Source organism: Cyclospora cayetanensis, unplaced genomic scaffold (assembly GCF_002999335.1).
Source record: "Cyclospora cayetanensis isolate NF1_C8 unplaced genomic scaffold, CcayRef3 CcayRef3_contig_87, whole genome shotgun sequence".
Classification (NCBI taxonomy): Eukaryota; Apicomplexa; class Conoidasida; order Eucoccidiorida; family Eimeriidae; genus Cyclospora; species Cyclospora cayetanensis.
Genome location: NW_020312760.1, coordinates 40,719 through 56,481, shown reverse-complemented (window position 1 = coordinate 56,481; position 15,763 = coordinate 40,719). Strand labels below are relative to the sequence as shown.

The 15,763-nt window shown below is 51.8% G+C and overlaps 2 protein-coding genes across 2 annotated transcripts; one reads left to right on the top strand and one right to left on the bottom strand.

The window, feature by feature from the left end:
• Window positions 1-4,955: 4,955 nt before the first annotated feature.
• LOC34618322 (uncharacterized helicase C28H8.3) lies at window positions 4,956-9,831 on the top strand. Its single transcript, XM_026335949.1, has 4 exons — window positions 4,956-4,967; window positions 5,508-5,649; window positions 7,788-8,104; window positions 9,376-9,831. The coding sequence occupies exons 1-4, from the start codon at window positions 4,956-4,958 to the stop codon at window positions 9,829-9,831; spliced, it is 927 nt and encodes a 308-aa protein (XP_026191734.1).
• A 1,463-nt stretch (window positions 9,832-11,294) lies between these two features.
• Window positions 11,295-14,033, bottom strand: LOC34618321 (ankyrin repeat and KH domain-containing protein mask). The gene is made up of 6 exons (XM_026335948.1): window positions 13,895-14,033; window positions 13,388-13,819; window positions 12,876-13,090; window positions 12,425-12,632; window positions 11,996-12,060; window positions 11,295-11,702 (listed from the first exon to the last, which is right to left on the bottom strand). The coding sequence occupies exons 1-6, from the start codon at window positions 14,031-14,033 to the stop codon at window positions 11,295-11,297; spliced, it is 1,467 nt and encodes a 488-aa protein (XP_026191733.1).
• Between the last annotated feature and the right edge of the window lie 1,730 nt (window positions 14,034-15,763).

Genomic DNA, 15,763 nt, shown 5'->3' with positions numbered 1-15,763 from the left:
CTCTGTCTCTCTCTCTCTCTTTTAACCTCTCGCTGCATTGCGTTTCTTGAGTATTTTGCGAGGCCTTCTCTGCTTTGGGTAGCGTATGCCTTTCACAGGTTGGAAATGCAGAATCTTTCATGGCGTGGCTGAAGCGGTCAGCCCCTCATCAAGACATCCGCTTCGTTTCTCATACTGAGCGCTTTAGCGACTTGCACACACACGTTTACGATGAGAAGATGATCGTTCCGCTAAATCCTGTTGCCGCTCTCCATTACAACAAGGTCTGGAAGCGATTCTACCCTGTCTTTCCTTTCAGTCTTCTACCGCTGAAGGCACATGCTGAAAATAGAACACTGTTGTAGTGTCAGACAACAATGCAGGTTCTACGCCACAGAAAATGCGCGTCTTGCTCTCTCTCTTTCGCTCTCTCTATTTACGCTTTTTAACCTCTCTCCCTAGAGGCGTCTTTTTATTCTGGAAGCGCTGAAGTGGAAGAATGCTGCAGATGCTGCACTGTTTGCATGACACGTCGGTATTATTACATTGACATGAGCATGCTTGGAAGCTTTTCTTATGAATATCTCATCCTGGTATTATTAAAAGTTCTCCAGTGAAAAACTATATTAGTAACGATAAAATTTTTCAAAAAGATCTATTAGCGCGCTCCCTTCGGCTTCCTGCCCATGGATTATAGTATGCCCTATTTTCTTCTTCCTCTTCCTGTTCTCCTTCTCCTTCTTTTACTGAATTGCTTGCGGAAAAATTCAGATTAGGTTGTGCATGCGCGTCTCCGGCGGTGATGCAGATTTTGGGTGAAGGCCTAGCACAAGACTTTTATGTTCCCCCCCAAGACGGATTGCAATTCTATCACTGCTTATCGCGGATGTTAGGAGCTTCTCATCCTTTCACCACTGCATTTGCTCCAGAATTCTATTTTGAAGGCACTGCCGCCATCACCAAGAAGCAGTACAGGTGAACACCCCGTCTTGAGCGCATGAGCGATATCCGTTTCCTGTAAAGACTCCCCGAGTTCAATGTGGCATTTCCTGTGGCTCTGTATATATATATATTTATATATATATCCTACACGGCAGGCAGCCGCGAAACTTTGCCTCATTTTTTAATGCGCGATGGGCGCACAGTCTGCCTACCCTTGTAGCAAGCCTCTCCACCTGCACGCTGCAAAGTTTCCTTCTTGCAGCCTTTTGCGTCCTTGACTGTGCTCGCCTCTTCCAGAAAGAGAAAATGAGAGAGCACGGATCCACCGTTTCTGTATCTTCTGCTGCCTCATCCCACCCCTCCTATTCTTTTCCCTTGCCCCTCTCTCTCTGCGCGGCTGCTTGCCTGCCTGCCGTGCGGGCTGCTGCTGCTGCTCTGCTGCAGACTCTACTGGCAAACCATGCGCGAATACTTCGTGTCTTTGATTCGCGATACGAAGGAAGTTTCGCTCGCCGTGTTTGCGGATCTGCAAGAGCAGCTGCAAGAATCTCCCCGAACATGGGCAGAAGACTTGCCCCTCTTTGCGCCGTTGCCAGCTCTCCAGAGTGTAGCAGAAGCTTCGAAAAGCAAGGCAGTTAAGAGCAAATACGCAGGCTGCCTCACCTCCATTCGAAATCGGGATGTCTTCCCGAAGGCATACCTCGATGCGGAGGCAAGTGATCTGCTGCTGGCCTTAAGGGTGTGGTGTGGTGTCTGCCCTCCCTAGCGAAGTGCATGCAGCCAGAATTTTTTGCGCACAGCCTTGAAACGGTGGCATTCTTCGCGCGTTCTTTCCGGACAGACGAACGGAGGAGAAGAGAAGGATGACGGCTGCGCCTACGGGTGCAGCCAAGGCTCATGGGTCGCTTGCTTGCTGCGTTGAACAAAGTGTTGCCTCTGAGTGGTTGCCAGTGCCAGTCTCTGTCTAGGGGCCTCTTCAGTGGACGTGTCTGCAGTGCATGCTGCATGCGGAATCGATGAGTGCCTCGATGTTACCAAAGGCAGCACATTCCGTGGGTGTCATCCGTCGCCTTGTGCTGCGGTGGACATGCAGGGGGCTGGTTATATGCGTGTTGTTGCTCTTGCAGAAGCTGCTGTCTTTATGTCGGACGCTGCAAACGCGCCAGCTGCTGCCTTGTCTGATTTTCAACTTCTCACGGCCTCAGGTAGGGGAGTCGAGAGGGGAAAGCAGGGGGCAATTGGATTGTTTAATTGTGTATTAGGGGTGTGTTCATGAGTTGGGGGGGTTCGGAGGGTGGGTGTGGGGTGGGAAGGAAAATTTGACACTGGCGCTCTGAGGCAGTAAATAAGTCTGTGCTGCTGCTGTGTATATTGCCCTCTCTCTCCTTTCTATCTGCCAAGTGCGCGTGTGTGTGAAGTTCTTGGAAGCCTCATGTCTCTCATGTCGAATATACGCGTTACATGCTGCTTTTTACCAAGGTACGTCGCATGGGCATGAGTCTCTCGCGGCTTCTCGAGGATCTGCAGTGGGCTAAATACTATGGCACAGAAGAAGCAACATATCGAACACGCGCTCTCAATAAGCAGCGTCTTGAACAGTACGAGGTGAGGCATGGGCTGTCACGACATCATGCGCGAGTGCACTTCTCTCTCTATACGTCGAGGGCAGAGTCTCTCCAAAGTGTGTTTTTGGCTAAGCACTGTTTTCCTTGCTTCGCAAAAAAAGAAAAGGGGAAAAACAACCCGTTTTTTCTCTCTCTCTGTGTGTATGTGCACCCATCTCGCAAGGGAGGTAGGGAACAGGCCGTCTTATGCTGCGGAAAAGAGGGGGGAGCCCCTATGTTTTCTGGTGCCTTTTGTTTGTGCGTTTTCCTGCATTGCTCTTGTGCATTAAGCAAGTGACGCAATGGCGTCTATAGCTGTGGCATGGCGCTAGTCGCTCGCGTGATTTATTCGTGTGTCTAGCCAGCTTTTTTCTTCCTGTGTGAGCAAGGCGGCTGCGAGGGTGTATGCTTTCTGTTGTTTTTCTTCGTGTCTGTCGGTGTGGGGTGGGGAATTTATGTCGCAGCGGGTTTGCTGTTGAGCGCAGCAGCAGCGGGAGTCAGTAGCGTGTTAGTAGCCTTTTTCCGGGGGGAAAGGGGAGGGGAAAAGAAGGAGGGAAGGGGGTATCTACATAGACGAAACAAGGGAGCAATAAAAGGGACAAAGGGAGAGGGGTAGTATGTAGGGGCGTGCTGCAGCGGGGGAAGCGTCGGTCGGTAGGCGGGGGAGTAGGGAAATGTCGTATATATAGATATATATATATATACATATATATATGTATATACATAACGGAGATTTCCTGCGGTGTTGTTGTGAGGCTTTGGGTGGTTTTCTTGCGTTGGCATCATTGCTGCTGCTGCTGCTTGTTCCTGCATGCAGCTTCCTCCGTGACGTATTGTGTCTGCTTGCTGCTGTGATGTCTCGGTGGTTATTGCGCAGGCTATGGTGCAAGAGAGGGACTTGGCGCGTCGCATGCGCGGCATGTCTCGGCAGCAGCGGGAAGCGCAAGGCTTAGATCGGCAAGACTTGGCTGCTCTAGAAGAAGATGACGAATTGCCACCTCCTCCAGGAGACATCGCGGACGAAATCGACGAGGAATTTTCTTTTGCCAACCCCAAGGCGATGGGAACCAACTTTGATGACATCAAGGGCGTTCTTAAGGATGTGCAGAGTACGGCGCAGCGATCATAAACGTTGGCATTTTGATCATCATTTTATGCAGGATGCATGCACTTATAGGTGGATATATATGAATGTATCAATATAAATAAATATGCATGCGTAAATTTATGTATAGTTAAGGCGAGACACCATCTTTCCTAGGGGCGTCGCCCGCAGCTGCCGCTTGTCGAAAGGCCTTTCTTGTAGCTGGTTGCTGCCTCGCGCTCCTATATATATATGTATAGAGACAGAAAAAGAGAAACGTGAAGCGCTTTTTCTTCTCATAGTTGCTACAGGAGATTGGCTGGACTTCGATCGTATCGATCTGTCCCTCCGCGGCGCGTTCTTCTGAGTGCATGTGCATATTTTGTGCTTTCCTCTCTATATTTTATACATTCATGTATGTATCTGTGTGCGTCCATACCTATCAGTGTCTCTATAAATAGATGCGTATCTATACATAGGTGTATACACCCATACATGTCTGTCCATGAACGCACAAAGCACACATCGCAGTCCAGGCAGAAAGAGGGGTATATTTTGTGTGTGGATGCCTTGTCGGAAGGCCTTCCGCCTTCCTTGCGTGTGGCTGGTACCTCGTTTTTATCTATGGAAGGGGACTTCTCTCCAGCAAGTGGCGTTCACAATTCAATGTGCACTAGAGGATTTCATGCCTGCATGCTGCCGTGAACTTTCCGCGCTTGTCAGCTGAGCAGTGGCGAATTTCCAGCGCTGCTTCTCTGTGTGCATCTGTGGAGCTGAGGAGTGGTTTAAGGCGGAGAAAGGGGATTAAAGGGGAGTGGTGTGGACGCAAGGCGTGTTGTCTTTCTTTTTATCTTGAACGCTCCCTGCATGCACTCACCAGCCCCTCCACCCCCGCGTCCCCTTCCCTGCTGCCTTTTGTTGCCTCAGATCGTGCAAATTCGAAGCAGGATGAACTCCTCGCACAGCTGCTGGCGCGTGGCGTAGGCCTCTTTGACGACGGTTTATCGAAAGTCTACAGGGTTGCTGTCGAGCTGCTATATCGGTAAGGAAGCACCTGCTGTGTGTGTGTCTGTGTCTGTGTGTATATGTGTGCGTGTGTCTGTGTCTGCGTGTGTCGGCAACTGTGGAGGCAAGCGTGTTTGTTGGCTTGTATCGAGTTTTTTGTGAGAAAAAATGCGAGCTGTGCAACTGCGAGAAGACACCCACATCGGCTGTCTGTCTCGGGGTGTATGCGCAGCTGGGGTTTCTTGCGGATCATCATCTGCACGCATGCCCTTGCCCTCGGAATGAACTTGCCTTGCCGATCTGCTGTCTTCGCTGGCGATGCTCTTGCGCTAACACCGACCATGTTTAAACAGGCAAGCAGTAGCTGTCGTTTCGCGGCTCGACGTGAAGATTCCTGTGTGCATTTTAATGTGTTATCCTTGTCTGTCCTCCACAACATCTGCCTGCAGCACAGCCATGCCACAAGAGAAAACGCCGCTTTTTCCTTCTTCTGTCTGCATACATATCTATATATATACATATATCCCTCTCCCTCTAGTACTTGCACTGTCTGTCCGTCCGTTCGCGAGACATCCCCCATATGCAACGCGCTTTACACCTGGCTCTCGCAGATGCACGCCATGCGTCGGCTCTCTGCGTGTGCATGCAAACGTACAGCAGCCCCTACCTATACTACACACCGAGAGAAATATTTGTATGTATGTATGTATGTATGTCTCTGCGTGGGCACGCTGTGCCGCCTCCTGCCCCTTCATGACATTAACGCGTGTTTAGGAGGGCCTGGCGTTCTTTCATGCATCTCCGCGCGTTTCTCTGTTCTGCGTTATCGCCTCTCTGCGTGGCTGCTGCATGCATGCATGCATAATGCATGCGTTTTGTCTCCTTGTCTTCAGGCAGGTGGCCGTGCCGGGAGACGTGGCTACGATTCTGCGGGGCATATCATTTTTTGGGAAGTTCCTTTTAGAAGAATTAATCGTCTCCTTGAAGCTCGCCTTCCCGTCTTTTCTGGCGATTTCCCGGTTACGCCAATGCTAGGTAAGCTAGGCAACTACTCGTGTCGCTTTCGAGAGGCCTCTCCTGTCCATCGAAAAAAGCCTTTCTTGCAACAGCGTTTCCAGGGAAGGGAAGGGAAGAAAAAAGATAGGCAGAAGGGTGTGCGTGCCCAGCGCTTTACCAGTACATCATCACAGCCGTCGGAGTCGTGTGCTTCCTCCAACCGACTCCTCCCTCCTCTCTCTCCTCGCCCTCCTTGCCCGTCTACCTGGCCGCTTTCGCGTGCGTCATTTTTATTTTTAAAAAATATTCAAGATCAAAAATGGACTTAGTGGTGCGTGTTTTATGCGTGGCCGTACTGCTTCAGTCTTAAGAACGCTACGGCTGAACTCACAGCTGGCGAGCACTGCAACAGAATTGCAGCTGGAAGATCGCCTTAACCGTCTGTACTTGAATCCCCTCTTCTCCGTGTCTGGATCGAATCACCTTCCTTCTGAACGAGAGCTGCAAATCCTCAGATTTTATATCCGCTACCACGTCCGGTAAGACGAGATGCCACGGACGCCCACGCAAAAACAGACAAAAGGGCTGCACGCGGAAAAAAACTCTCGGCGCATGCAGAAAACTACTTTGAAGCGTGCAAACTGCCACTTCTAAGAGTCGCGTATCCCTCGCTCTGCAAGGCGGGGTGGTTTGTCTCTGGTTTCCGCACACATATGTGCCCTCTTATGCATTTATATGGATGTTTATGTATTTATATGTATTTGCATGAGTGCAAACACGCAGACGTAATTTTCTGTTTTGTACTGTGGGCAGCTGCAATTTTCTCAAGGGGCCTCACGAAGAGTTCATGCAGCGATGTCGTCAAATACGGATATACATATATGTATATAATAATGTATACATGTCTAAATATATATGTATATAGATACGGCATGCGTGACGTGTAGATGCGAGTGCGCATGTATACGTGTGTGTCGATCGATATTTGCTTAAGGCATACTGTGCGTATCGGCCAAATGTATGTATATATATATATATATATATATATATATATATATATCATTTATATTGATTTACGAATATACGTATATATGTATGTATTTTAAATCATGGCGATTTGCAATTATCTGTTGGGACTGTACTGTTTCTGCAAAGGGATGCCATGTTGCATCTCCGTGCACGCCGGAGTAAAAAATGCTCTAGAAACTAGAGGGGGGAATGCCGTCACAAGGCTGCATTGCTTTTTCATTCTGCCAATAGGGAGCCTTAGATAATAAAAGGAGTGCTAAAGGGTCCCTTCTTTGCCAGCCAGGTTGCTTCTGAGTTGACATTCATGTTCGCCTGTCAGTTTCCACCGCGCGCATGCATCTCAGCGCGTTTGTTGTGCTGCTCTCCGACTTCAAGAAAGCGTTGCTTGCGAGAAAGGCTCCATAGGAGGGAAGCTGGCTGCCTATCTCGGGGATTCCATGTGTTTACGTGGGATGTTGCGTTTTTATTGGCGATTGCAGCTTCACAGCCGACTTGCTGTTGCGTGCTGGCGTGCTGAGTCGCTTCTCCCTCGCCACAAATGATGAGTGCGCGCTGAATGTGTTTGGCTATATTGCGGAGCTGCTCTATGAGAATGGAAGGGGGGCACTTCTTCTTCATTTCCTCCTCCTTGCCGGTGAGCCAGCGTTGTACATGGCAGATTGCCAGCCTTCTCAGGGGTATTGCCTGCCTTAGCCGTCTCTGCTTGTAGCCTTCTCCTCTATATCGCCTCTCAGTCGACAGCAAACGCGCATGCATAACCTTCTGCGCATTTCATTTTTGCTTTCCTCCTCCCTCTTAGGAAGCGCACGGCTCGCCAGAGAGGCTTTGTGGGGGCTGCCTGCCTGCATGCAGTGCTGGCCTCGTTGCCGGTGTGCGAACAGGTGTACAGACAGCTGTGCTTTTGCATGCCTTTTTGCGGGGATGTTACAGCAGGCGTGTTGTGTCTTTATGTGTATGTGTGTGTATTTGTGTATGTGTGTGAATTTGTGTATGTGTGTGTATTTGTGTATGTGTATGTATATGTGTATGTATTTGTGTATGTGTGTGTATTTGTGTATGTGTGTATGTGTATGTGTATGTGTATGTATTTGTGTATGTGTATGTATTTGTGTTTGTGTATGTGCATGTCTGACATATGCTTGCCGCAGGGACGTTGGAAGCGCTTTGCGTCCAGGAGCATCTCTCTCAGACTGAACGCGAGCAGCTGCTGCTGCAAGTGCTCGCCATCTGCTGTGATCCTAGCAACAGCAGCGAAATACCCTCCAACTTTGTGCTGCAGCAGGTCCTGCAGCACCGGCGGGAAGTCTCACGCTATCGCATTTTGCAGTATGCCTCCGCAACGAACGACGCTGCAGCGCTCGGTGCAGCAGTGGCAGCCTCGCAACAAACTCGGGCAGATCTTCGCCCCTTCACGCAAAGATTCCCTCGACCATTAGAGGAAGCCGTGGAAGCCTTCAATAGGCTGGTAGGTTTAATGTCGCGTGCAGCATGCGCTTCTTCGGAGCAATAGTAGGCCTCTGCGAACGACGAGGCAAGAAAACAGTGTGTCTCTGAAGCCGTCCGATCGAGGGCATGCTTGTCTGTGCTGCACTGTACATAGACATGCGCGTATACGTACACATGTAACACAGCACATGCATGCATACGTATACATACATATAGAGTTTATGGGCGTGACATGTCGGTCTCGCACATGCTGCCACAGGGCGGGGGAGGGGAGACGGGGGGAGGGCGTGAGGATTCTTGCATCCCCTCTGAGTGCACCACATTTTTCCTGCTTTCTTCTAGTTGACTGCTTCCTCCTTTGTTGTCTAAACGCTGTGGCTTGTGTGAACTCGCACAGGCATCTCCTGAATTGAACTTCTCTTAGTTTGCCCTTTCCTGCCTCTCGCTTGCATGCCCTCTTGAATGGTATCGGATTGTCTTGAAGCTCCGCTTTTTTTCTCGTCTGCATGCGTGCAACGTGGGATGCAGGCGCTTAGCACCACAGCTGCCTGCCTGCGGGCAGCCACCACAACACTGAGTCAAAGAGCGAACCTTACTGCAGAGGATTATCAGCTGCCGCTTACAGGCCTCGCATTCGCTTCTTCTGCACCAGATGCCTGCAGCGAAGCTGAGCAGCGCGAGCATGCAACGGGCAGCGATGGAGATGAAGGCTGCCAGAAGCCACTTCTCACATCCTACAGAGAAACCGTAAGATGCCATATGACTGTTCATATAGAAAGAGTCTTGAACGAAGGCGCATTCATGGACACACTTAGCATATATATATATATATATATATATATATATCTATTAAATCATCTATATATATCTATCTATCTATAAATCTTTCTATGCATGCATACATATACATATGTATGTGTGCTAATTGAGCGAAACGTCCTTCCAGATTGAGCCGGAGGCGTATTTATGTATGTATGTATTTTTATGTATATTATGGACCAAACCGTTTTGCTAGATTGATGCGCATGGCATGCATACTGGGGACCTCACCTAAATAGAAGAAGTTGAATGCAGATCAAAATTCTAGGCGCCAATCATCTTGTGTGTCGGCATGTGGGGCGTACTTTTATTAAGTTCTATCTGCGGTGCCAACAACTGCCTCGGCTATGTCAGTTGCCTTTGGCCGCTTCTCCTTCGCAGCATTTGACAAAAAAATCCGCGTTTGGGCTCCTTATGCCGTTGTCTGTCTCTCCGTGTGTATGTGTGTGCTTGTGTTGTGGTTGGAAACAGGTGCAGCAGTGCTGTCTGCAGTCGCCTTTTGCGGCTATGAGCTGTTTGCAAGACTCGCAGGTGTCTTTGAGCAGCGAGATGCTGCAAGACAGCCTCCGCATGCATCTGCCGTTTCAGCCGGAGGTGATGTGTGCGATGTGCCCCCTTGAGGTGCAGCGATTTCCTGTATTCGATCCGGCAGCGGGCAGGACCACCTTTGTTGAGGTGTATAGGAAGAATAGCTACCTGCGCGACTTGTATCTTCATGGCAAGCTGACGCGCGTAGTGTCTGAGAACGGCATTGCCCCAGAGAGCCTGTGGAAGCTGCTGCATCACTTTGTTGGCTCGTTGAGGCACCTGCAGGAAGGTTTGCAGGTGCTTGAGCTGCAGGATGGCACGGCGGGTGCTCACCTAGCGCTTTCTGTTGCGCGTCTGCATGCGCGCATGAAAGAAGTGCTCGTGGAGGAATCTGCCTAAGCCTCCCGCACTTGAGCTCCCCTCCAATCGAAGCTCCCTCCACGCATTCGCAGCCTGGCTGGCCGGCCGTAGGATGCAGACAGGAGCTGCAGAGAGGGAGGCGGAAGCAGAAAGCTCTAGAGAGGGCGTTTGATTTGAACAGTCAGAAGGGCTTCAGAATGGCTCTCTTTAGAGTAGAAAACAGGGCACAACAGCGCACAGAACATGCGCCCTCTCCTCTACACTCTAGCTGCGCTACACATGTTTAGCAGTTACGTCGGCGTGGCCTCGTGCCGTGGCATGCACGCATGCATGGGCTTTTGAATAAAGGTCGCTCGTTTAGCGCATGCACGGCGGCCTTTTTCTGCTGGGTTGCAGATAAGGCAGTGGTGATAATGCACATTAGTGTTACAGGGCAGGTATCCTGAGAGGCTTCGAACGGACTACTGCTTTTTCGTGTGTAGTTGCGTGTAGATAGATAGATATAGAGATACAGGCCCATCCCTCCATGGAGTTTGTTCACTGTACACATGACAGCCCGCCCATCTTGATCCCGACCTGCAGAGGTTGCTTTCATAATTGGCTGGCGCATGGCATGCTCATATGCGAGCGGCGGGGAGTTAGAGGAGGTCGTTACAAATAGCTAGCTGCAAGGATTTGCAGGTGGAACCGCCAGCCGGCACTCTCTGTGTGTATCGCGACCTTTAGCAGTAGTGCATACGCGCGGTCGCAGAGTCGCACAGATGGCGTGAAAGGGGCATTGGAATTTCGAGAGAATTTCTTTTCGCGGATGCTGCTTCAAAGGAGCCAGACGCAAAAATATTCAGACCCAGCTGCATGCGCCTTCACTGGAACGCAGCTGGATAGACAAGCATAAACCAGCAGTGACGCGAGTTGACTCGCAGCTGTAGGAACCAGAAGACGAACGTTCGCCCTCATTTAGCGCCGCGGAGGCCTAGAGGGGCTAAGGTGCAGTTTCTCGTAAGGCAGGGATGTGTTAGACGCTCGCTGCCTTGCGAGGATCTGCGCCTTGGAGGAGTCTACTACGAGAAAATGCTGACCCTCATTGCATTCGATTTGGCGGCTACAGCAGGCAGTTGGCTCTCAATGAATCCGCGCATGTGGCAAGGCTGGTGGGGGTGCGGATCGGTGATTCTCTGGAAGATGCGCGGCTGCCTTACTGACGGTGGGGGTAGCAGTGAGCCGGATATCCGGAAGCCTTCAGGGGTGTGCGTGGAGCATCAACCACCACTGGGATCTTACATAGTGCATCTATTAACAGCAGCTGTCTATGTGCTGTGACGGCGTCTCAGCACAGGATCAACGGGGTGATGCGCTGTGTGTGAGCAGTAGGGTGGGCCAGGCCCCCCTTGCCTGAAAGCCTCTGCCACCTTTCACGACGTCTGCTCCAGCTGCTCTGCCTGTGCAGAGGCACCTCCGCTAGTAGACGCACTCCAGAGTGCTCTTCCCTAGGGTGTATGGAACTAAGCGGCATGGGTTGCGGAGAGCAGCTCGCGTCTCTGCCCTTCCGTGAGAGAGGGAAGACGAGCCTTAGGTGGCAGTGTGAGGCACGCTTCCATCCGGAAGGATCGCGCAAGCGCGTCTTTCTGCATCTCTCTATCCCAACTGTCGGATCGCTGCAGGAGCATCGGCTGGTAGGACCCCCCGTTGCGTTGCGTGTCGGCGACGATCTGCTGCAGCGTCTTTCGGAGCGGCCGCCGTGGAAGAGAAGGGCCTTGTGCACCAGCAAGAGCACAGGACCCCTTCCTTTCTGCCTTTTTCTTTGCTGCAGCCACTGCAGAAGGTCGTCGCCCCACAGTAGGGATGTTTACGAGCCGCTGCCTGTAGCTTGCAGTGCCTTTTGCTGGGTGTTCCGCTGCTGCTGCTTCTCCCTGCGGCTGCACCAGGAGCAGCGGCACCGAGGGAGACACGCGAGTCTTTGTCGAAGACTGAGACACGCAACAGCAATCCGCCGGCACCCGCGGATTCAAATACGGCGGCAACTCCCGTTTAGGACTAGCAGGGACTGAAAAATTGCGGGCAGTAGCAGACGCTGTGCGGAAAAAACGCAAAAACTGCGTGTTCGGAGAGCAGTGCAAACCGCATGCAACGCAGCAGCTACAGACACCCAAAGTCGGTTTCATGACACCCCGCCAAGGAGGCATACGTGTAGTGCGTGGGCTACTCGAGACGCGCAAGGGGCCCCCCGAGTCTGGGAGCCGCGACCATACAGCTGAAATAGCAGTCGGCCTGCACCCGCAAGCGCAGTACAAGGCGGGCGGACGGGGAAATTGGCTATCAGCAGGTTTGCCCTCTGCGTGGCGTCGCGAGCAGCAGCAGCAGCAGCTAGGAGGATTTTATAGCAAATGGGGAAGCAGTTCTGCTGGGCGTCTCGGGGAGCTAGCTTTGTAGCAATGGGCGCCAAGGGGGGATAAGCCTTGAGCAGCGGTCTCTGCAAGTTGGCTAACAGAAAGGCATGCAGGTAGTGTGCAGTACCACCAGCCTACAATGCTCTTCCACGCCACCATAGGTCTTGTCTTGCTCGAAAACACTGCAGAAACAGCACTAGGAAGTAGAGTAGCCCAGCTACGGCAAGGAGTGCACAAACACATACCTGCGTCAGTTTGCCTGCCAAAGATCTTCCACAGTCTACTGTAATCCTTTTTTTGCTTTTGTTCTGCTGCCTTCTGCTGCGCCTCAAGTGCCACCAAATCCAAGGGCTCCTCATCATCTGATGAGTCGTTTTCTCCAGGGTAGGGATGTCGTTGTTGTTGCTGCTGCTGTTGTTGCTGTTGCTGTTGCTGTTGCTGTTGCTGCTGCTGTTGCTGCTCATCCAAGTGCTGCTCGTGGCACAGCTGTGAATGGGGAGATGCGTCAGCCGTCAATTGGGATACCGTGGTCTCCAGGAAATTCTCTGATACCGATAGCTGATGTGGTGGCTCGCGCTGCTCCTGGGCAAGGAGGCCCTCTTGATGCTCTCCTGCGGGAAGCTGCTGGGGAGCAGACTGCTGGCTCCCTGATTCAAGCGACTGCTGCTGCGGCTGGATATCCGATTCTAAGCCTACCTGCTCCTGGGAAGGCGGCTGCTGCTGCTGGTCCTGCTCCTGCTGTCGCTCAGTGCCTTCAGCGGAGGGATACGTTTGCGTGACACCCCTATCTGTGGAGTACACAACAGCTGCCGTTTCAACACCTTCAGCTGCCGCTTTTGGCCACAGTTCTGCAGTATCTGCTGCTGCTGTTTCGAAGGACATAGCCGCAGTAGTCGCAGCTGCAAAGCTTGCTGCGGCATGTGCTACAGCCTTTGCAGAAGCCTCCACTGCGACCTCTAGTGCACCACTCGTCCTGTGCTGTAGCCTTAGCAGCGGCCCTTCCGGTGATGCCTCGGGATGCAATGCACCAGTGCAGCAGTCTTCCCTCGTCGGTTCGTTGAGCCATTGCTGGCATGCTGCGGCAGCATCTGGTGTCTGGGATTCCACTGCCGAGGCAAGCAATACCCTTGAATTTCTTTCAACAATGCCCATTGCTACACTCTCTGGTGGTGCTTCTGTTGAGGCTGTCGCTGCTGCTGCTGCATTACCAGGAGCAGCTTCGGTTCTGTCGAAGAGCACCGCGTCAGCATAACTAGTAAGACCATCAGACGAAACACTCGCACTAGCCGGAACAGCACCACCATTATGCTCAGCAGCATTTTCTTCAGGTGCTAAGTCTGTTGCAGGTGCTGTATTAGCCTCAATACAATCAGTATTTTCGTCAGGAGCAGCGCCTGCATGCATGAATGGTGGACCTAGTGGTGCATGTCCGTCTGCAGCATCTACTGCCGCGACTAAGCTAGACCGTCCTGCCCCTTCCTCTATTTCTATTGTTGCTACAGCTGCTACATTTGATGCCCCTGCTGCAGTCTCGCCGCCATCTTCCGCAGAACGCGCAAGTACACCTGCGGCGTTGCCATGGCACTCAGCCACTGGAGCGCTCTCTGCTGCGCTCACTGCTGTCTCGAGAGCATCTTGAACTGCACTGTCTGCGTGGGTGGGTGCAACAGCTGCGGCAGCGAGTGTCGCCGATGCAGCAGCAATGCACAGATGGCTGACGTCCAGTGCTGCCACTGGTTGCGCTTCTGAAGAGGCCTCAGCGGGAGCACCACCCACTGAAACTGAAGGGTCCTCTATTTGAGGTGCAACTTCTAGCTCTGCTGGTCGCGTATTTTTTGCCTCGTCTGCATGCATTTTGCTTCACCCTTCCAAATTGAACCCTTCGCCTGAGCCCTTGCTTCCCCGGCGACCTATTATTTCAATCACTTGCATAAGCTAGCACTGCAGATACCTTCCTCGTATTTTCAGGTGCCCTCTAAAATGCTGGTGCCGCTCCTGCACATAGGAGCTCCTTGCATTGCAAGAGCGGCAGCGCAGGTCTGTTGCCGCTCTCCACAAGGACACCACAGAGCTGGTTGATCACACTGAAATATCTGTACGCATAACTAGCCAGCAGATGCAGAAACCATGGCGCAAATATACTTTCAGCTCGAACTCGTTAAAGATTCAAATGAACACAGTGCATGCGAGAATAGTAGTGAGCATCCAGTCCGAAAGTGACCCCTCGAGCACCGGACGCCATGCGCCGCACCCGCGCAACCGCTGTGATTGCAAAAAGGGTTGCCTTCGACCTTGTCAGGTGTCATGAAATTGTTTTCTGAGTGGTGGCGTCTACAGGTGCGCCTTATATCTTTCAGAAGTGCAGCTGAATTACACGATTTTGCTCATGTTAGTTGGGGCCCTTCGTGCATTAGCGGGCAGCAGGCAGACGACGCGTGGGGAGCAGCCCTCACTTCCTTTTGCTTTCCCATGTCCAGCGTGCCTGATAGAGGAGATCTTGTGAGGTTTTCTGGTCTTGGAATGTTTCGTGGCCGCCTTGCTCCTCGTTGTCGCTGCACGCAGGTAGTGTGCCGCGTTCAGAAGGACAGGGTAGCTGCATGACACATCATGCGAGGCCCTTCCCGCTGTGTGGGCAGCATGAGAGGCGATGAAAACCTTGAGTTGCTGTTGTTGTTGGTGCTGCCACGAAAGAGCTGTTCTCTAGCGGTTGCCACTTCAAGTGGACTTTTATGTGTCCTGCCCGCTTTGCATGCCGCTACACTCAACCGTGTGGAAGGCTGCACACTCATGAGGACCTCGGAAATAAAGGTGCTCAGGCATTCTTTAGGGACTAGAAGGTGCCTGCAATCGCATTCGCTCGCGCTATAGTCAAGGCTAAAATGTCAGACGCCCCGAACACGCATACACACGCACACTTTTGGCGTAATCTCTTGAAAGAGGCCAACTCTAGCAGAAAACGTCCATTATTCTTCGAGATACGCACTAAGAGCCATCTTAATAGACGTTACGTGTGCCTCGCTGCTAGTACTGATGCTTGCAACCGCCCGATACACGCGGCGCATCGAAGCCCAGGGCGGGGTTACTGTGCCGGTAAGAAGGGAGCAACTCCCCCCTTTTCCCATTTCTTTTCTTGCCGCTTGGCAAATCTCTTGTACATGGAGTAGCAGGCGTTTACTCTTTTCTAGCCTCGAACGAAACGCACGTCGTCACGCTTTCTTGTCGCGTCTCTCCGCCTTTGGAAATTCCGCGCGACCATGCTCCCCCACGTTTTCGGCTAGTGCCCGCTACGCTGTTGGGCAGCTTCTGTTTGAAGACCCTCTATCTACGCCAATTCTACCAATAAGAAGTGCATCACCCCGAGCTGTTTCTGCGGAACGCTGATGATGCGGCAGACTAGCACGCTGGGGCCTCTTTTCCTCACGCGCAAGACCACCCATGCAGGTTTCTAGGTTTCACGCGCGACCGAGTGGTGGTGGGGGATCGTTGCTGAAATGGCAAAGGACAAGGTGGAGAAACAGGTTTAAAATTTCAATTTTAAAGCCTTGTTACTGTTGCACTTGTGCAAACTATCGTCGACAGCATCT